Source organism: Falco naumanni, chromosome 13, assembly GCF_017639655.2.
Source record: "Falco naumanni isolate bFalNau1 chromosome 13, bFalNau1.pat, whole genome shotgun sequence".
Taxonomy (NCBI): domain Eukaryota; kingdom Metazoa; phylum Chordata; class Aves; order Falconiformes; family Falconidae; genus Falco; species Falco naumanni.
Window position 1 is genome coordinate 15,834,363 of NC_054066.1, and position 20,025 is coordinate 15,854,387.

Sequence of the window (20,025 nt, forward strand, 5' to 3'; positions counted from 1 at the left end):
CTGATGCCATGGGTATCTTGTTCAGTGCCTCTGTGTTTTTGAAGGCGGGGGTGCAGAAGAACGCGTGCTGTGTGCTAGCAGTGCACGGTTAGCTCTGCTGTTCTGCAGTGGGGTAATACTGACCAGACTTTTACCTGGTGGCTTATGAGAGCCCTTTTAAAGCCAGACCTCGTGCTTGCAATAGCAACTTGTTTCCACCTTCTGTTAGCCAGATGTTGCTTTTGTTCTTTGGCGCATAGGAGGCATTGTCTTGAAAAGACTTTTGGGCAAATGTTCCCGGTTGTGAGCCGTCACTATTGTTGCACTCATCTTCAGAAAAATCACCCAGAAATGAAGACATCTTTTTCCATCCTGTGGCTCACCTTCCATTTAAACATCCATTGGCAGAGCACATGATTTTAAACTTGAAGATGCTTGAAATACCTGGGTACTTAATTACAAAAAAATTGCTTGAAATTGAAATATTAATATTTTGATAACTTAAAGCTTTTCTCTCTTCAGAATCTTTCAGGTATTAGGTTTTGGTGGTCTGTGACTCCAGAAGACTAGGACGAAAAACAGATGCCAGATAGGTCAACCCTGGGTTGCTTAGCCAAAGCATTAAGTAAAAAAACTCTTCATTTCTTACTCGTATTGCTTTGACTCCAATCCTGCAAGAAAGTAAAAGCCAGAGCAGCCTTGCGAAGGTACATAGCAATCACTTGGTCGTTTAAAGTAGAGGTGTCCACTCCTTCAAAGCCTAATGCACCTGGGTAGCAGACTGTGGTGAAAGTGTCTAACAAATTTGAAATCTCTGATCATAATTCGTGCTGAAAAGTATATTTCTGACTTCACCCAGATTTGCATTGGGTTGTTTGAAGCACATACTCCAATATCACTGTCAAAGAAGCTACAGGTGGGTTTTGTGCCGTCTCATTTGTGACTTCAGCCTTTCTCCTGTTCTGTGAGTGCTCTCAAATTCTACTTTTGAAATTGTATACAAGCTATGGAAGCTGGTTGCTTACACAGCTAAACGTAGGTGAAATCTGCTCCGAAGCTTAAAATATTCTTTGGCCTTTCACAGTAGTTACGCAAATATGGGTGAAAGTGTTATCTAGAGGATGCGTTTTGCTGTTTCACTTCCCATTTAAAGTGCAGAATCATGGTGAAGCCTGATTGCCTGCTATGCTCCTACTAAGTTCCTCTAAAAAGCAGATAAGTTTCCAAGGTACAGTTCAGAATTCCTTTTTCATGCTTAGATGAGTTTAGAAACTTGCAAAAAAGAAAGTTAAGCATCGTAGAAAATGATACTTCTGCTCAGTATTCTATGAAACTGATTTCAAAACCAATATGTGACTTTTAATACGGTAACAGTATTAATGTATTGCTTTGGCATCCTTTCACAGTCTTGAGAAAGATGAAAGCGGGTGGTGTAAAGGGAAAGAGGCTGTAGACCAGAACATGGTAAAGGACCAGCCAGGCTGGTGTCCTTTCTGGAATGCCAGGTGTCTCATGTGAGGGTTTGAGAAAATGTTAATCCACAGGAACGTATAACTGTGGCCCTTATGTTGATCTTACTGTATTCTCTACCATTAGAATCTTCAGTTATGGAAAATCAAATATTTCTTCCAAAAATACCATTAGCAGCTCTAGATGCTTGAGATCCATAAGATTATCCAGTTCCTCTGCCAGTCGTGCGCTTGTGGCCCTAATCCCTTGCAAAGGATGTCTGTTATTTCATTGCTTGTGAAAATGCATGCCTTCGAGCACTTCTGAGTGTCTTAACCTTGTCTCACCGAGTACTGTCTTACCTTTTGTTATGAGACCAGGAAAACAGACCTCAGTCTACAGTCTAGCATTGGCCTGTTTCTTGTTTTACAGACTTATTTTACTTACTGGCCTGCAGTCTTGCCCCCTGAGGCACCTGCATTTGCAGTCTGTAGCGTAACAATTTGGGGTCTTCCCCCCCCCCCCCCCCATTTGGTTTTCTAGGTCTTTATTATTATTTAGTTAGTTAGTTGGGTTTTTTTCCTATTTATTATTTAGTTCAGCTGTGGTCTTGGGTTGGGTTGGTGCAGGCTGAGGTGCCAGTCAGGGCTTGAAACAAATTCCTTGGTGTGTTCCTGCCCTTGCGTGGAGGGTTGTGCTCACCCACCGTCCAGAAGCGGCTCACCAGGGCTCACCGACCAGGGGGCTTGCCCTGGGGACACAGGGATGTGCCCAGTCACCACTGTGCTGGGGGGGCGGGACAGGCAGGATCAGGGACAGGCTGGCTTATGAGTTTATTGAAGTAAAGCTGTCGCTGGCTTATAGAGATGGTCAGGTTTGGAGGGAGGGGGGATTACTAGGAGGGTGAGATTCACTGAAAGATTCTTGCTTGACACAGAAAAGTCCTTTAGAAAGGTGAAATCACACGATTATTTTTTTTTTTTTTTGGTGGCTTACGGTCTCATTCAAAGAGCTGTAGAAGGGCCAGCAAGAGCTTACTTTGCAGCAGCATGTTGCTGGTAGTTGGTAACACTAGGTGCTGTGTCCTTCCCTTCCTGAGCAAGCGATGCACATTGTACCAGTCTTCAGTACTCCAATGATTTCTTGCTTATGTTCAATTTTTACTTTAAGTACTCCCTTTTGCTGTTTCTGGTGCAGCAGCTGTTTTTGATCCATGATGGTATGTTCTTGGCGGCAGTTCAGGCATGTGAGATGCTCTGCTCTCCCACCTGACTTCTTTTTGAGTGATGGGCTATGTACCCCTCTCTGTGGGGCTGGTATGGGAGAGCTTCATCCTTGCCCCTGGAAAAGGCTATGCTGGGATGGAGCCTCCTCTGCCCCAGCCTTCTGGGTGCTGAAGGCTGACACTATCAGCTGTTCCAGCTGTGCCTGCAGAACTTGTCCAGCTATTGCGGCAGTCCCAGCTGCTGCTTCTCCTACGACCAGCCAGGTGCCTGACTTCCAGGTTTCTGATACACTTGGACTTGTTGATTTCACTAAGGAAGTATTTCTAAACTGTGGATTTCTGTTTTACTTGCTCATTTAAATATTATCATTTATAGCTACAATGATTGCTTTCCTGTCCCTCTTTTTGTTTGGAAATCTATACAACTTTGTGGTATGTTTCATGCAGATCTACCTTTATTGTTACAGCTTTCCAGCTAACTTCATGGCACCTCTTTCCTCTCATTTCATTGTGTTTTTAATACTGCTGGTAACTTAGTATTGGGTTAAGCTGTTGAAATGAGACTTGTTTGTTATCACAGACTCACTATTGTCCTGTGCTGCATGAGCTCTTGTGTGTTATTTCAGGCTATGTCAAAAATAGCCTGTTGCTTCTTGTGTGTTCTTTGGCTGTTCCAAGAAGTGATCGCTTGCAAATGCTGAGAGATGATTTAACAGAACTGTGTGCTGTTTTGCTTTTGGCCACTTAAAATATAGGACACTCTTTTTACCTCCATTATCTATTTTTGCAGGCTAAACTTTATTTTAAAAACTCAGATAACCCAAAATTAAAAAATATTGTGGTTGCAGGACCTTTTGATATTTTTTTTTAAGTATTTTCTGTGTGTAACTTGGTAAAATGCTCTTCTGTTCAAATAAATATGTGCCTTATGACTGCTCGAGAGTTTCATCATGGTATTCATACACTTTTATTATACTTGACTAGTACAAATATAAACAAAGAATATTTGATTTGTGAAAGAGTTTTATGTGTACTTCTCATTGTACACTGTAGAAATATTTGCAGTCAACAGTAATGGAGATCTTGGGGTTTGCTTTCAAGCCAAGAGAAATTTTGCACATGTTTTCAGGTTGTTCACGCAACTTTGACAGCTGCTAAGTTATTAACTAGCTGTGATCATATCCTGACTCTCTCCTATCTCTTGTAACAGCTAATGTGTCTGGCACTTCGGCAAGGATGTTGGTGTTTCGTTTGTTAGTGGTGATCAAGCTTTTCTTCCAGCTGGATGCATCTGTTTGTCCCGAGAAGTGCAACTGCTCTTCAAAAAATGCAATTCATTGCTCTGGTCCTCACATAAAAGACCTGGAATCGTTAAATCTGCCTTGCAACATGACAGAAATTTACATAATGGACACAAATGTAGCATACTTGCAGGATGAGTTTTCTAGAATGGTGGAACTGCAGCATCTCATTTTGTCTTCGAACAACATCTCTGTGATTTCACCAATGGCTTTTAAAGGCTTGAGAAGGCTAAAAGCCCTCAAGCTGCTAGATAATAAGCTGGTTGAACTTCCCCCAGAAGTGTTCGATGACATGGTGCAGCTTCAGCAGCTGATCATTGAAAATAACAGGTTGAAATCCATCACAGAAAACCTGTTTGACAAACTAGCTGGTTTGGAGGAGCTTTTCTTGAACAAAAACCAACTAAGAGCACTTCCTAGTGGCATGCTGAAGAAACTTGCCAAACTCAAAGTACTGAACTTGTCGAGAAATTATTTGGCAGCACTGCCTCGAAATATATTCAGTGCATTAACCAGGCTCGAGAAGCTGATGCTGTATTTTAACAGGCTGTCTTCAATAGAGTCTGGTATGTTTGACAGCCTGAAGGGGCTGCTGGAACTCTTCCTGCACTCCAATAACATCCAGTCCATCGCCCCTGGTGCGTTTCATTGTCTTGAGAAACTGAGAATCCTAACGCTCTCCAGAAACAAGCTTGAAGTTTTGCCTCCTGGGCTCTTTCTGCACTTACATGATCTGTCTAAATTGACCTTGTACAGGAACCCACTGAAGTCTCTTCCAGAAGTATTGTTTGGGGAGATGAGGCATCTTGGTAGCCTGTGGCTGTATCACACAAAGCTCTCAACAATACCAAATTTTGTGTTCAGTAACTTGACAAATTTAGAGCTTCTTGTGCTGAGTTTTAATCCAGAGCTTAGTGTTCTTCCTAAGAATGTGTTCAGTGGTCTGAACGAACTGCGGGGCCTTTCTCTGCATACAAACAATATTTCCAGTTTGCCAGAGGACATCTTCCTGAGCCTTCAGAAACTGCAGAACATTTCCCTTTTTGATAACAGCCTCGAGGTTCTTCCTAGAAACCTCTTTCACAATCTCAAGCATCTTCAGAAAGTTTACCTGAACAGTACTAAGCTGCAGTCTCTCCCTGGAGACTTCTTCACCGCTTCACCTGAGCTGCAAGAAGTCTGCCTTGATGACAACCCTTGGAAATGTGATTGCCAAATTCTTGGTTTCCGAGACTGGCTCCAAAGGAGCTTGCAGATAGTTAAAAACGTGCCCTCTCTGACATGTCACAGCCCACTGGCACTGCGGAGTGTTTCTGTGGTGGCTCTGACGGCTGATCACCTGAAGTGCCTGCCAGCCACTGCTGGTCCGTACCAGGCATTCAGCTCGGCTTACTCCCGGACGTCGACTTCCCTTGTGATGGAGCATTTCATGTCGTCTTGGGACACAGATACCAGCACACCCACATCAATTCCTCCAGGTGTTACCTATTCTTATGTCAAAGACGCTGCACAGCCTACATTTCGTTTCTCAGAAGTTCCAACCCAAACCTCTCCCAGCATCGTCGTACAAACCAGCAGTGTCAGGGGAACGGATTTAACTACTCTGGCCTGGTGGGAAGAGTTGTCAGCCCACAGGAGTGCTAAACCCTATTTTAATGCCAGAGTTTCTTATTGTCAGCTATTCTTGTGCCTTCACGGTTTGATTTTAGCACTCCAGACGGTAACCATTGTGCTCGGTGTGTATGTGATGGGTAAAACCAGGCAACTCTTGCGCTCCAGAAATGCTCCTGCTCGGCCTGTAGTTCTGATAAAATTTTTAAGAAGATAGAGAATACCAGCCAAAGGGAGGATGAAAAGCGTTGTTTTGGATGCATTTTGGGGGTTTGGGCAGTTGACACTTGATTCAGGCATGGATTACAAACTTTCATAGCAAGAACCATAAAGACCTCGTCTTTATGGCTAAAGGCATAATGAAAATGTGCTTTTATGCACCTTACAACCACTTTTGGCAGACACTGTAATCACTGCATATTGCTACAGCATTGGTGCATGAACCTGGAGAACGAGCTGAAAGAAAATCTGTGGTCACCTCTGCACGTGTACTACTGGTGTCCTGCTTTGGACTGCAGCCCTGTCCCTGCCAGACCCCACTGCTGCCGTGCTCGCGCCGCTCAGGTGGAGGTGGCATCAGCGCAGGGAAGCCTACACAGGAACACGGCTTTAACCACGCTTGGAAGGTTGCCCATAGTGCTTCAAATGCATTTATGCCTTATGCTGCCTGCAGTGTTTTGTCTCCTTATTGAGAAAATAAATGGCGTTTTGGGGAGGAGATGCTGGAAAAGACCCTTTGAAAATGGGGGTGGGGTGGGGGGGGCGCAGAATGGTATGGCACAGGTGGTGTCTTTTTTGCTGTCTGTCCTCAGCCCCTTTGCAGGGCATATCAGGAGAAAGGGGTACCATTTCAAGCTAACAGTGCTTTTCTCTAGCTTAACCAGAGAAAGATCGGTAAGATGCTGGGCTAGGAAATGTAATCTCTATGTATTTTGTTGTTTGGTTGTTTTTGGGGGGAACTTTGTAAAGTTAGTACAACTCTGAATTTTACGTGAACACTTTCATCCTTAAACTTCGACCAGTGGTCTGAAAAGCAAGGCGTTACTCGCTGCAAGATGCAGTGAGCCTTGAAACCAGAGCACGAGGCAGATGCCCAGGACTGAGCCTTGGCTCCACAGGAGCGTAGCTGGTTTGAGAACTGGTCTTGACTGAGCTGGGAAAGAAAGGGATGGTCTCTCCTGGGCTTGGCTAGCAAAACGTAGGCGTGTAGCAAAGTGGCAGGGAGCCTGCCTGAACTGAGGGCCCTTGAAGTGTCACCGCCGCCTTTGAAGTTGGCTGAGGAAGGTATGCGTTGCCATCAAGCTGCAGCATGCAGCAGCGTATTCAGCCTGGGTGATTTTATTTTTTCTTACTACGTAGTATTACTCCCTGACTTCCAGCCCTTTCAAGTGTTGATATGCAAAGGCAACTAGGAGGCAAGAATATGGGGTTTGAAATGTTTGTTAATAATTTGAAAGATATTAATCTGTCAGACCGCATGTGCTTTGGTAACTCTTGTATGTAACTATTAGCTTTTATCTTAATTGTGTGACTTAGCTTGTTCTTAAAAGCTCTGACATTGTGTTCAAAAGCCTCTGGGTGTGCTTCCCCAGCTCCTTGGGCAGGAGACCCGATACTCCGGGAGTCCTTTCGCAGCCTTACTGACTTTCTAACTATTGAGGTCTTTCCTGGATGGCCTTGAAATGGCACATTATAAGGCTGAGGTGAAGAGAGCTTGCATTTACTGCGGGTTTGTGGCTTGTTCCCTGCTGCGTGTTAGTCTGGGCAATAAGAATAAACTGTAGACTACTTTGTTGCAGGGTGCTCTGCTGCTGGACTTGAATTCTTCTTCTAGGCTGTGAAAAGAGACAAAGTGCTTCTCTGGTGTTAAATAACCATTGCCTTGCTGGTGAGGTTTAACAAAATCTAGCAAGCCTGGCTAATTAGTAGTTAGACCCATCTCTAAAGGAGAAATAAGAGTACAAAGCAAACTGGGACTGGATTCATAAACAGAAGCTCCAGAATGGTTATTGCAATATGTTTGAGAGAGAAGCACAAAACCAACACAAAGCTTTCGTGATGGTAGTTCTGGGCGGTTGCATGGTAGTGCTTAAAAGGAGGCAGTTGGTACAAATTTAGGTTCTTGGTTGGACATCTGTAATGACCACTTAGTGCTGTGCCTGTTCCAGCGCTCTCGTACTGGTGCCACGCAAGCATCTGCTCCCAGCAGGCAGGAGAGGAGCATGATCTGGACTAATGGGGAAATTGTACAAACCACGCTGGTTATTGTTTTCCTTGGTGAGGCAGTGAAGTGCGCTCCTGGCTATGGGCACTTGTATGAGCACTGTCTGATTTTGAAGAAAAAGCAAGTTCAGTTGCTGTATGGGCGTAGGACACCCTGGTGCCTGACCTCTGGAGGAGCAGTGGGTTGGCAGTAGCTGCCACCTTCCCGAGCCCTCCTTTGGCCGCCCCAGCCCTGCAGTGGGACCAGCTGGGTCTCTGCGCCGCTCCTTTGGCTCCCGTTCTGCAGTCGCTGAGCTCTGGCACGTGGGGGCTTTGGCACCCGGCTGCGAGGAGTCAAGTGCTAAGAGGACTAAGAGGAGGATGATTTGTCTTTACATGCTGTCATCGGGCTTTCCCCATGCTTGCGCCAGACGGGGAAGTGAAGTCAGCAGACAACAAAAGGCTGGAGCAATAATGGCCCGGGGTGTTTTACTAATTCTTCCTCTGAGGTGTCTCGATGTGAACTGCCTCTGATTCATTGCTTGTTCCCCAGCAGAGCTCAGCCCTTCCTCCAAAACTCCCTGGCCTGGGAAATCCAAGGATATGCTTATTTATATCCTATCTCCGGTTTGCCTGGAAAAGGAATGGTCTTCTAGGTCAGCATGATGGTGGCTGTGGCGGGCAGGGAGGCAGCAGGGAGGGCTCTGAAGCGCAGCTGCATCTCGGACCCTCTCTGGGCAGCATTGCCTTCCTGCCATCGCAGGGCACCCATGGCTTTGCCATCACCACTGTATTGGCAAGGTTTTGCCCAGCCCCTGCAGCCCAAGCTTCTGATCTACTGCCCAGCCTTCGCCACCAGGCTGCACCTGGGGGGCAGTGGGTTGGAAAAGGTTGGAGGTGTCTAATCAATCGCTGGTCCAGGGGTCCCTGCCACTGGGGAAAGGGTGGATGCAAAGCACGCCTGCACTGAGCGCCTAAGGGGATTGACTCCGCACTCCTGGCTCCCGTACAGGATGCAGCCTCGTGGTTAACAGCCCTGCATGTTAACCAGACCACCGAGCCCAGGAGCTGCCTCTGGGGCCACATCCGAGTCGGGAGCGCTTGGGGTACGTCAGCAGCACAGCCTCGCCAAGGGTCTTCTGCAACTGGCTCGGTTCCCTCAAACACTTTTTATGTGGTGGTTGCTCCTGCTCTCTCTGCTTTAGGAAATCCTGGAGCAGCGGGAGCTCTGACCCCTGTGCTGGGCCACGGGAGTATGCAGTACGTTTCCAGCCTGATGTCACTGCAGTGCCATCCTCCTTTGTTTGTCAGAGCTTGAATGCACAGAGTCCCTCAAGAGCTGGGCGGTAAGGAGGGAATTAACTGCTGCGGTAAGTGCCAGCAGCTCTCTGCCTGTTTCCCGGCTGCTGCAGGACCCTTCCAAGCCACCAGCACCCATGTCCTCTGCCTCTCTCCCTCGTGTCTCTGTCCTTTCTGTCTCACCTCTGCCACGTGAAGCCAGTAGCTGCTGGAGAGCCATCGTTGCTGCTTGCAGAGCTCAGCCCTCCAGCACGCAGCAGCAAGGTTGGAGCCTGCACCTTGGAACCTCCCTCTCCCCGTGGCAAAGAGAAGCTGGGTGATGGCAGATGGGCTCGGAGAAGACATGCAGCGGTGCTCCGTGGCTCAGGAGTGCGTGTGACTGCTGGCTGTGAGGCAGGAGCTCTGGGAGCCTCTGCCTGACGTTATGGAGCATTGGCCGTGTCTCTTCCAGGCCTCCGACCAGCACATCTCGCCTAGGGCTGCTGATTCAGCAGCCGTGATATCAGAGCACAGCATTTCCCAGGGATGACAGAATAGCTGGGAGGAGGTGCAGCCAAAGGCACATACCCGCAGGACAAGGCTGGGGCTGCGAGTGTTTGCAGACTCCCGCAGAGGTCAGGAGGCCTGAAGCTCCTGCTTTGCTGCTGCTTCATCCAGGGATGGGCAAGCTGTGGAGGTCTTGTGCCTCCATTTTCCTAGCCAAAATCTGGGTTTGCATCTCTGTTTATGTGTGGATAAGCCCTGGCAAAGCCTTTTGCTTGGGTCACGGTGCGTGAGTCCCACTTCATCACAGGGTGAGGGGCTCAGAGACACCCTGCTGCCGGGCTCAGCCCGCCTCGTGCAGTCGCTGCTGTAGGACTGCCTTGTTTCTCTGTCATGTGCCAGGCTTCCAGCTGTGCCTTCCTGCCTCTCGTGGAAAAAAGCCCAGAGCAGGGAGCCAGCCATGGCTGGCAGCAGCTCCACAGCCTGCTGTGTGCTCCTCTGCGGCTTCCTCTGGGTGCTGGGGAGACATGGGGCCTCTTCCCCTCTGGAGTGCTGGGAAGAGGTCCCTGGGGCACTCCCTGGCGCTGGGGATGGCTTTACAGAGATGGAGACTGGGGCAAAGCTGATCCAGCAAACACCACGGTGCATGCGCAGGGACAGCCCCTGCCATCGCCTCCTGCCCCAGCCAGGCTTTCCCCCCGTCTTGCAGCGCCCATCGGACAAGCTCTTTCCGCTTCGGATTATCTCTCCAGGCGGACTTGGCTGCGAGCCCCACATTCCTTCCAGCCTAGCGCTGTCCTGAGTCCATGCCAAGCCCTGCGTGCTTCTGCTGTTGCTCGGGGCTCTGCTGGCCGGGTGAGCCCCACTCATGCCGAAGATCCTAACTGCTGTTTTCCTTGAGCTCCAGGATGCTGGTGCTTGGATGGAGGTTAGCCTGATGGACATCCCTGCTGCCCATCCTCGAGGGAGCAGGGCTGCTGTTCCCTCCCAAAGCTCACACTCTGCACATGTGGTTCCCCAGGGAAGGCAGGGCATATCCCCATCCCTTGGGGCAGATGCAGATGGGGCATCCCGTAGCTGTGAGTAGCAAGGCAGCCCTGGCCCTGCATTCCTCAAGCAGGGAGCTGAAAACACTGTGGGGCCTGGATCCCTGGTCTGACGGAGGAGCTCTGTGGGCTCCTCAAAGGATTAGGGTAAGTTCGTGGTGGGGAAGGGGCTGCTGGTCCCTCTGTCGTGGGTGGTGGGGACCAACACACCTTCCTTCACCCCCTCAGCTGCTGCAGGGCTCAGACCTGGAGGTGTCCCCCAGGCTGGAGGACAGAGGGGACCCTGGCCCCCAGCCCAGCCCACTGCCGGCCGCCTCCCCTCCAGCAGAGCAGAGTTTGGCCCGATGCCCTGGGCCAGCCGGTCTCTGTGAGCTCTGGGGGCCGCTGCGGGGCTCCCTCATAGTGCAGCGGGTGCTTGGCAGCAGTGCAAAGTAACTGGGGGGTCCTAGCCCTGTGCTGCGGGGGGCAGTGGGGCCTGGGGGCATCCCATCCCTGCCAGGGATGTCGGTTCAGCCAGGGGCTGGAGGTGTCGGGGAGCAGGGGCTGGGGGGAGCTGGGGCTGCTGGCTGTGCAGCCTTGTGGCGTGGGTGAGCGTGCTCAGCTGTTTGGCAGATGAGCAATGCACTCTCCCGGCCAAGCCCACAAGCTGCTAATTTTAGCGATTACATGAATTTTCCAAGCAGTCTCAAATCCCTTGGTGATTCAGAGCCACTCGGCTGTGCTACGCCTGCCACCCCGGCCGTGGGGATGTGCTGGAGGTGTGTAGCATGGACCGACCCAGAACTGTCCTGCCATCTGGGAGCGAGGCAGACCTCCCCAGAAATAAATGTCACTGCTGCTCTGGGGCTCCTGGAACCTCCCCGGCTGGTGGCATTTTGGGGCTGAGCTTGGTGTGGGGGAGCAGCAGGGCTTGTGCAAGGGGTTGCAGGGCAGACCGGAGCCCCTGGGGGGGGTGTGTGTGTGTGACAACCCAGGCTGTGTTAAACAGAAGCGGCTCAGAGACGGTGGCCCAGGCTTGCCTGCTTCTGGCTCGGCCGGCCTCTGGGAGCCCCAGGCAGGGTTATGTCAAAGCGCAAGGGGTAATGCTGATTGGGACCACTTGCCATAAGACCTCTAGCTCTCCTGGGCGCTCAGCAGCGTGCAGAGAAACGGCTGCAGGAGATGCTGGGGGCTCTTGGGCACAAGGGCATCTCCAGCTTGGGCTGTGACTGCCGGCAGCACCATGTGCTCTTGCTTTTCTCTGCACAGCAGCGTTTTTGCCGCTGTTTTTGGTGAGGAATCGGAAAGCTGTGTTTGCGCAGGCGAGGAGTGCTGGGGCTTTGGGGGAAGGAGCCACCTGCCCAGCCGTGACTGCAGGTTTCGCTGCCAGCCCCATCTCACAGGAGCACAGCGTCTCGCAGGTGCCCACCCTTGGGCTCCATCATCCCCTTAGAGGTACAGGGACACGGCAGTGACTCCACACCATCCTGAGCTTGGTCTTGGGGTTCAGTGTTTCTCTGGCTGGCATGGCTGGAGGTGGAGAAGGTCCTCAGGGCACTGCTGGACCCTGAGGCTTTCCTGTGGTGCAAGGCTTGCTCCACTCCATCCAGAACCGTGCAAGCTTGCAGCTACAGGGAGCAGCCTCCCTCTGTGAAACACTTATCTCACCCTCAATCACATCCACATGCTGTCTCAGGGAGCTGCCTCTGCTCCAGATGTGCAGAGCGTGTCCGCGCTGCTGTGCTGAGCTCTCACACCCTCTGCTTCTCTCCCTTGGGTGTAGCCTGGGGCAAGTGCCTCTGTGCTCACCTCGGGAGTGTCTCCTTCCCCTCCCCGCCGCAAGAGTGGTGCACGGGCTTGTGCCGTTACTCAGCCTTGCTTTATTTTTAGGGATGTCTTAAAAACAGACTCGTGCTTCCCAGCCCAGAGTCAGACCCAGGTTCCCCAGGCCTGGGTAGAGGCAGTTGGGTCTTTGGCAGGGCTGTTTCTTGGGCTCCTCTGAAACGCTGGGCACTCTGAATGGCTGTAGGGACCATAACCTGATCACCCCCGTCCTGGGGGCCGGGTGTCTGAGGGTACCCACCATTGCCTCCCTGTTCCCCCGGCTCCCCAGAGCAGCACTGCTTGGAGGAAGCTGAGCGCGACATTCCTCTGTCGGACTGGGCTTCGGGTAGTGGTTTTTCGGAAGTGCTGGGGTTTAATTTCTGTGTTGCCTTGCTGAAAAGCTGTGTGCTTCTGGGATGAGTCAGAGCAGGCAGGAGCCCAGCAGCGCTGGCGCTGGCAGCAGGCAGACAGAGCCGGCGATAAGGGTGCGATAAGGCCACAAGCACCCTACCCTCATGCCAGGGCTGCAGGGAGCGGGCAGCTCCCAAGCCCGTGTCCTGACCTCCAGCTGCATTGCTGTCAAGGAAGCTGAGAGTTTATTTAGGGAACCGCGGTGCTGGGAAAATCTGCTGTGTCAACAGTGTGAGCTGAAGCACTTGCGGGTGGTGTTTTCAAAACGCCCCTTCTCTGTGCCCACATGCCTGGGCTTTGCCCCAGGAGCAGCCAGGGAATGGGGCCGGGGGGGGGAGGGGGTAGCCCCAGCCTTGGTGCTCGCTCCAAGGCCAGGCAGGGGTCCACGGCCATCCGACATGTCCCATGGCAGCCGGGCTCCTCACGCAATCTGACATACCAGTGGTGGTTTCCTCCAGCTGAGGTCCCACTCCCTACCCTCTTCCCACGGTCCCTGTTGCCTTTCTCTGAGTCTGGCTGGAAACTCTTCCCTCCATCCCTGCAGTCTGCTGTTTATGCTGGTTTGGGACCCTCTTTGAACAGGGTCCCGGACCCAGGCAGCACGCTGTGCCCTCCCAGCCCTCACAGCATGGCATGCGGCACGTGGGGATGGAGGCAGCCTTCCTCCCCCTCGCCGGCAGCAGCCCCATGCTGTTTCCATCTTGAGCAGCTCGTTAGCACTGGCTGGGACCTGAGCAGGGGCTGCTGTGGCTGGTGGAAACATGGGTGGGCTGAGACAGGATTAGACATGGTTAGGGAAATTCCAGCTGCCCCGTGGTTAGCACGGGGCTGATCTGGCTCAGGGAAGCCCAAAGGGGCCGCGCACGGTGGCTGTCCTTGGCTGCTTCCTCCCCAGTATCTGTTCCCAGTGACTGCTGGACTGGAGCTCCTAGGAGAGGTAGGCAAGGGGGGGGACCTAGGCTGGGCGGCGGGGACCAAGGGCAGTCCTGCGCACCCATGTGGGGCTGGAGGGGGCGGGGGAGGGCTGGCAGCAAACGGCCCTGAGCAAGTGGATGGGACGGGCTCACACCTTGTTTTCCAAACACCCCTTGGTGCTGGGCTCCATCACCCGTGTGTCAGGGTGCGTCACTTTGGGGTGGCAAAGCTGCCTGCAATTGGTGCTGAGGGGGCTTCTCGGTGCCTGCAGGCACGGCAGTGCTGGCGGGAGGCACGCTGGCTTGCCAAGGGCTCTCTGAAGCAGCCTGGCCCCTGCCTGGTGCCTGCTCCCCGGCCGGGCTGGGCGAGGTACCTGTGGGGCAGAGCCCCAGAGTGGGTGATTGTGGGTTCCTGCTCCATTTGTGTCTGGGTCTGGGGGGAGCGAACGAGAGCTGTGACCCTGGGTAGGGCTGGTGTGCTGCCTGCGCTGCCAGCGCTGCGCTGGGGCACGGTCAGACGTCCTGACACTTGCAGGAGCCACAGCCAGGGGCAAGCACTGTGCGTGTGCGCTGAGGCGATGTACGGGGTGAACACGTGCCAGCAAAGGCAGGATCATGCCCAGGGGCCTGGTTTTGCCTCACCTGCCCCCACAGGTCAGGGCACCCAGCCGTGTCCCACTGGGGACCAGGGGGGATCTTGGGGCCGAGCTGCTACCTGGGTGCTGGCTAAGCATGTTCACGGGGCCGTTCGCTTGTCTTCAAACAAGAGCACTGGGGTTCAGGAGAGGGAAACCCAAAACTCCATCCCTGAGACTCTTGCTCTGTTTGCTGAGGAAATAGGAGTTGTAAGCAGCTCTGCTCCAGCGCTTTCCCTAACCCGGACGCTGCCCCTGTGCTGATTCATTGATTTGGACGGGTTATATACTGGGAGGGGAAGCATGAACCACACTCGACTCTCTTGCCAGCACGGAGCTGTGCTCACTCGGCGCTCGCAGCTGCAGGACACTCGGGTAAGTCTCCTCTCCGCTACCACCCGTGTGAGCAAACCCGGGCTCAGGGGACTCCCAGAGCAGCTCCAAGGGGTGGTGGTGTGGTGGCGGGATCTGCACGTTCAGCATCTTCTGATTTGATGGAGATGTTTGTCTTGCAAGGGTTCTTCAAAAAAGCGAGACCGCTTAGGCATCGTGGGAGCTGAAATAGTTGCATAGGCGACATATCTTAAATAATAACCAATAGAGAAAATTAAGGGGGGCAAAGTAACATTTAGCAGGGCTGAAGTTAGGGCAGTGGGATGCTGAGGGTCTGAGCAGTAGGGAGTATTCAACCCCTTGGTCTGTAATCTTTTTGTCCCTAGAAGAAAAGAGATTAATTGTTTTCAGCTGCCTTTCCTGAAGGGTGCTCCAGCGTGGATGCTCACTGAGCAGCCTTACCAGGCAGTGACATGAGCAGGGCTTTTGATGTGCAGAGTGTTTGGGGAAGTTTATAAATGGCTTGCTATAAACAAAGCTGTTCTTGGATGCAGATTGTTTCCATATGGGAAACATAAACCGTCCTGGCTTGTGGAGGGTTCCTCCCTCCCTGCCGGAGAGCAAGCATGTTCCCTGGAGGAAGCCCAGGGTGGAGGGCAGGGGCTGTGCCCCCGCACCCCCGGGGTGCTGTGCCAACCAGGGCACCGTGCCCAGACCCCTGTGCTGCCAGATTTGCCCATCTGGCTGAGCGGTGCTCGGGGCCAGGAGAGCTACAGGTTTTCTCCCTCCCTCGTGCCACTTGAAGCTGCTAACAGGGTGCTGTTCCACGCCAGCCTGGCACAAGGCTACTGCTTTAATCTAGGGAGGGAGGACGCTCCCAGGCCAGAGGAGGGAGGAGATTGTGTCTATGGTGGCCATGCTTGTGGGGTGATGGAGGACCTCACTGTAAAGCCCTCACTCTCCCCAGGCTCCCCTGGGCACTACCCTTGGGACCAGCCACACCAGACACCCCGCTGTCACGGCCAAAATCAGCCAGGGCTGAGATCTGCTCGGGATGGGGTGCAGACAGGGCCACCCCCATACCCAGTCTGTGCTGGGGAGCTGGCAGAGTGTCCCGTTGACCCAGGCTCCTCCAGGACTGAAGCTAAAGCACACCCAGGCAGGGGGTGCCCATGCTGCTCTTGGCTCCGCGACAAGAGCTCAGAGCTGCTTACCATCAGGCAGAGCCAGGAGGGTGCTGGGGGGGAGCACCTTTCTTCCTGCCCACACCCAGCATCTCTGGGACCCTCTTGGCTGTGGGTGCCACAGGCTGGCCTGTGGTGCCAGGAGACCAGCACCGCTGATAGCAGCTCACCACGCTCGCTGCAAAACAGGAAACCACACTCCTGGCTGCTGCAGGAGCTGAGCGAGGGGGACGCCAGGGATGCCACTAATAGCTGTGGTATGGCAGCCAGGAGCCACGGCCCCTGGATCTGTCCTGCTCTGCACTCCTGCCTGGGCTGTGCCCAGCCCTCCTGCCCCCAGGCTTCCTCGCCCACCCTCCTCTGCCTTGCTGCCATGCTGGGGGCAGAATGGCCACCACCTCGGTGACCATTTCCAGGAAGAAAGTAGCACCCATTCCTGGCAGTGGCCCTGGGAGCTGGGAAATCGCAGGGGCTGAACTCCCCTCCTTTGTTTTTGCTGCAGGCCCAATGGAGCACAGAGGCTGGCAGTGGTGGCTGCTGCTGCTGGCGGGCAGCCAGCTGGCTGGTGGCCAGTGCCCAGAGCAGTGCCAGTGCATCCGCACCGCTCAGGTGGAGTGCTCCGGTGCTGGCATCACCGCAGTTCCCAGCCCCATCCCTGCAAACGCCATGACCCTCCAGATCATCAACACGCGCATAGCCGAGCTGGGTGATGCATCCTTTGGCAACGCCTCCCTGCTGATCGGGCTGCGCATTGAGAAGAACAACCTGTCGCGCATCAGCCCTGGGGCCTTCCAGCACCTGCCTGACCTGCGCTACCTCAGCCTGGCCAGCAACAAGCTGCAGGAGCTCCCTGTGCAAGTCTTCGAGTCCCTGGGCAAGCTGGAGTCTCTGCTTCTTTCCAGCAACCAGATCCTCCAGGTTGAGCCTTCCCACTTTGCCCACCTGAGCAACCTCAAGGAGCTGCAGCTGCACGGGAACAACTTGCAGCAGCTGAAGGAGGGGGTGTTCGACCAGCTCACCAGCCTCACCAAGCTCAACCTGGCCAGGAACAACATCGACCGCCTGCCGCACCGGGCCTTCGAGCGGCTGGCGCGGCTGCAAGTGCTGCGGCTCTATGAGAACCGGCTCCGGCAGATCCCGGCAGGTGCCTTTGATGGGCTGCCGGAGCTGCAGGAGCTGGGGCTACACCAGAACCAGCTGGAGACACTGTCCCCGGAGCTGTTTGTGCACAACGGGAACCTGCAGAAGCTCTACCTGTCCAACAACCTTCTCACCGCCCTGCCAAGTGGCATCTTCTTGCCCCTGCACTCCCTGGCCAAGATCACCCTGCACGTCAATCGCCTGCGGGACATCTCCCCCAGCGCCTTTGGGCCCATGCCTGACCTGCGGGAGCTGTGGCTCTATGAGAACGAGCTTTCCACCCTCCCTGCTGCCGTCTTCAGCAACCTCACCCAGCTGCAGCTCCTGGTCCTCAGCAAGAACCGGCTGCAGTCAGTGGTGCCAGGGGCTTTCCGAGGCCTGGGGGAGCTGCTGGAGCTGTCACTGCACTCCAACGCCCTGCGCCGTTTGGATGCCCAGGCACTGGAGGGGCTGCCCAAGTTGCAGAACATCTCCCTGCACCACAATCAGCTGCAGATGCTGCCACGGGGCCTCTTCGGGGCCACTCTGGGGCTGCGGCACTTGCAGCTGCACTCCAACGCCCTGGAGTACCTGCCCGCCGGCATCTTCTCCCCACTGGCTGCCCTGCGAGAGGTGAAGCTGCACAACAACTCCTGGCGCTGTGACGAGGGCATCCTGCCTCTGCGGGGCTGGCTGAAAGACAACCCCCACAAGGTGGGCGAGATACCCCCGCTCTGTGCCCAGCCTCCTGCCCTGCGGGGAGTCCCTATTGCCGGGCTGCTGCAGGACCAGGTCCTCACCTCCCGGCCCCCCACTGCCTCCCCCCATCCCAGCAGCTCGCTCCCCCCTCACCCCTCTGAGGTGGCATTGCCGGAGGGTGCCCGGACGGAGCCCCCCATTGGGCTGCCAGTCTCCCCACGGCAGGAGCAGAAGGAGGAGGAGGAGGAAGAGGAGAGGGGGCAATGGGGGCTGACACGCATGCAGAGCGGGGTGGTGGTGGCAGTCATCGTGCTGGTGTGTGTGGCCCTGCTCACTGCTTTGGTGGCACTGGTGGTCTATGGCTGTAGGAAGAAGAGCCACGTCGTGCTGATGAGGATGAAGGCGCCCAACGAAGCCTGAGCACCCGGTAAACCCGGGGGGGAGCGATGCTGGCAGGGCATCCCCTCCCTATGGGGCCAAGGGACATGACAGTGGCTCTGCATCAGCTGCCCTGGCTGATTGGGATGGGCCAGCATCACTCTGCTGCGCGTCCCTCTGTCCTCTGCTTTGCCCTGCTCCTGCTCTGCAGCAGGGTTTCCCCCGGGTGACCTCCCATGGCTGCCCTCTGTCCCCAGCCACTCCTGTCTCCAGTGCAGCCTCTGTGCTCATTCCCTGCCCAGGGGGCAGCGGCTGGGGTGCTGGGTGCTGAGAGGGACCCCTCCAGCAGGGAGCCACACCCTGGCTACGATGGTGCTTACCCAAACAACAGGACTTCCCCATCCTTCACCTTGCATCACCCCCTCTAGCACTGCTTACCCTTGCACTGCCTGCTGCCCACCCCAGCCCCTCTTCCCACCCCCAATCTGCCCGCAACGCCTTCAGCCTCTGCCTCTGCCCGCGCAGGTGGGTGCTAGCGGTCACGCAGGGCCAGGAGCTGAGCTGGCACCATCGCCCCCAGCACAGCTGCATGTCCTTGTGCCGCTTTGTAGCCCGCCTGCATCCAGGTGGGGATCCCGGCGGGGCTGGGCTGGCACACCCCAAGTGACTCGGCTGCATCCAAGCTGCCCTCCCTGCCTTGCAGGCAGGACGGGCCAGAGCACCGCCAGCATCTTCTCCTTCTGAGCAGCCTCCTGCCCACCCCGCCTTGTGCATCTCCTGCCAGGAGTGCCGTGGGGCAGCGTGCTGGTGTCTGGGTGCAGCAGCAGCCCCCCCAAGGCCTCACTGCAACCTGGTGCTAACCCTCCTCTGGCCATGCCCCTGCCTCCAGCACCCTGCCCCAACCCCATGGGTGGCCAGGGGGCTTGCACTAGCCCCTGCTGGGGGGGAGTTACAGGGGTGGGGCAGTGGGTGTGAAGTGTCTGCCAGGGGCTGGGAAAGGCTCCTGTGCTTGTGCCCAGGGCTCCTGGAGCATGCCGGGGCTGCTCCTGCTGCACTCCATCCCTGGTCCTTGCTGCCTCGATATCCTCCTGCCTCCTCCATCAGCTAGTGAGCAGCCTGGCCCTGCTCTGCTCGGCAAAGCTTCTTCCTCTTCCTCCCTTAAGTGTCCTCCTGTATGTGTGCAGCCCTGCTGCCTGCTCGCAGCCCACAGGCAACGGGGATGCTGGCAGTGCACAGGGGTCAGAGGGTCGGGGGGTCAGCAAGCGCCGGTAACTCTGCAATTTGTAGATGCGGGCTGCGCCATCCCCTCGCAGCATCTACACCCAGCAGCCACCCTGCCTCCTCCAGCTGCAGCACGGCCATGGAGGGGTCCAGCTCACCTCTGTGTGCAGTACAGCAGCACCAGGCTGTCTGGGGATTGCTACCATGGGATGAGGGTCACGTTTGGAGTGCACCCCATAGTGCTGGATACTCACAGTGCTCCAGAAGCGCCGGCACAAGCAGCCCCATGCTCGTGCACATGATGGGATGCTCTTCTGGGCTGGGACCTGCACAGCGACAGGAGACACAGGACTGTGCTGTGGGGCTGTTGGGTGCTGCTCTGTGACCTCTCCATTAAAGTGCAGTTGTCCACCCCCAGTGCCATAGAGCTCTTTATTCACTCCGCTGCAGTGTGCAACTGGGGAATGACCCAGCAGGGACAGGAACTGTTTGATTTCCATTCGTAAGATGTTCATGTTGAGGAAAAGCCCATACAGGCTGGTGGGCCTGGGACGGGGGTAGTGGGCTGTGGCTGCAGAGCCTCTGCCGGTCCCTGGGCTCCAACCTGAGCTGAGGGGCCAAGGAGGGCTCAGCCACCCCCCAGCAGCAGGATGGCTTTTGGAGAATGAGCTGAGACCTCAGCAAGTTTCTCAAGGGAGACACTGCCTGCCTCCTGCGCAGTCTTACTCCCCGG

The 20,025-nt window shown here is 54.7% G+C and overlaps 2 protein-coding genes across 3 annotated transcripts; both read left to right on the forward strand.

Annotated features, from left to right (window-relative positions):
* Window positions 1-5: 5 nt before the first annotated feature.
* LOC121096562 (platelet glycoprotein V-like) lies at window positions 6-7,355 on the forward strand. Of its 2 annotated transcripts, none has more exons than XM_040612600.1 (2): window positions 6-2,932; window positions 3,864-7,355. In XM_040612600.1, exon 2 carries the CDS (start codon window positions 3,890-3,892, stop codon window positions 5,780-5,782), a length of 1,893 nt encoding a protein of 630 aa, XP_040468534.1. In that variant the 5' UTR covers window positions 6-2,932; window positions 3,864-3,889; the 3' UTR covers window positions 5,783-7,355. The 2 variants fall into 2 exon arrangements, with proteins under 2 accessions (XP_040468534.1, XP_040468535.1); XM_040612601.1 differs by having other exon boundaries at window positions 6-2,917.
* Window positions 7,356-14,600: 7,245 nt separating this feature from the next.
* On the forward strand, window positions 14,601-19,703 carry LOC121097084 (leucine-rich repeat-containing protein 15-like). The gene is made up of 2 exons (XM_040613825.1): window positions 14,601-14,733; window positions 16,378-19,703. The coding sequence occupies exon 2, from the start codon at window positions 16,383-16,385 to the stop codon at window positions 18,111-18,113; it is 1,731 nt and encodes a 576-aa protein (XP_040469759.1). The 5' UTR covers window positions 14,601-14,733; window positions 16,378-16,382; the 3' UTR covers window positions 18,114-19,703.
* The last annotated feature ends 322 nt before the right edge of the window (window positions 19,704-20,025 follow it).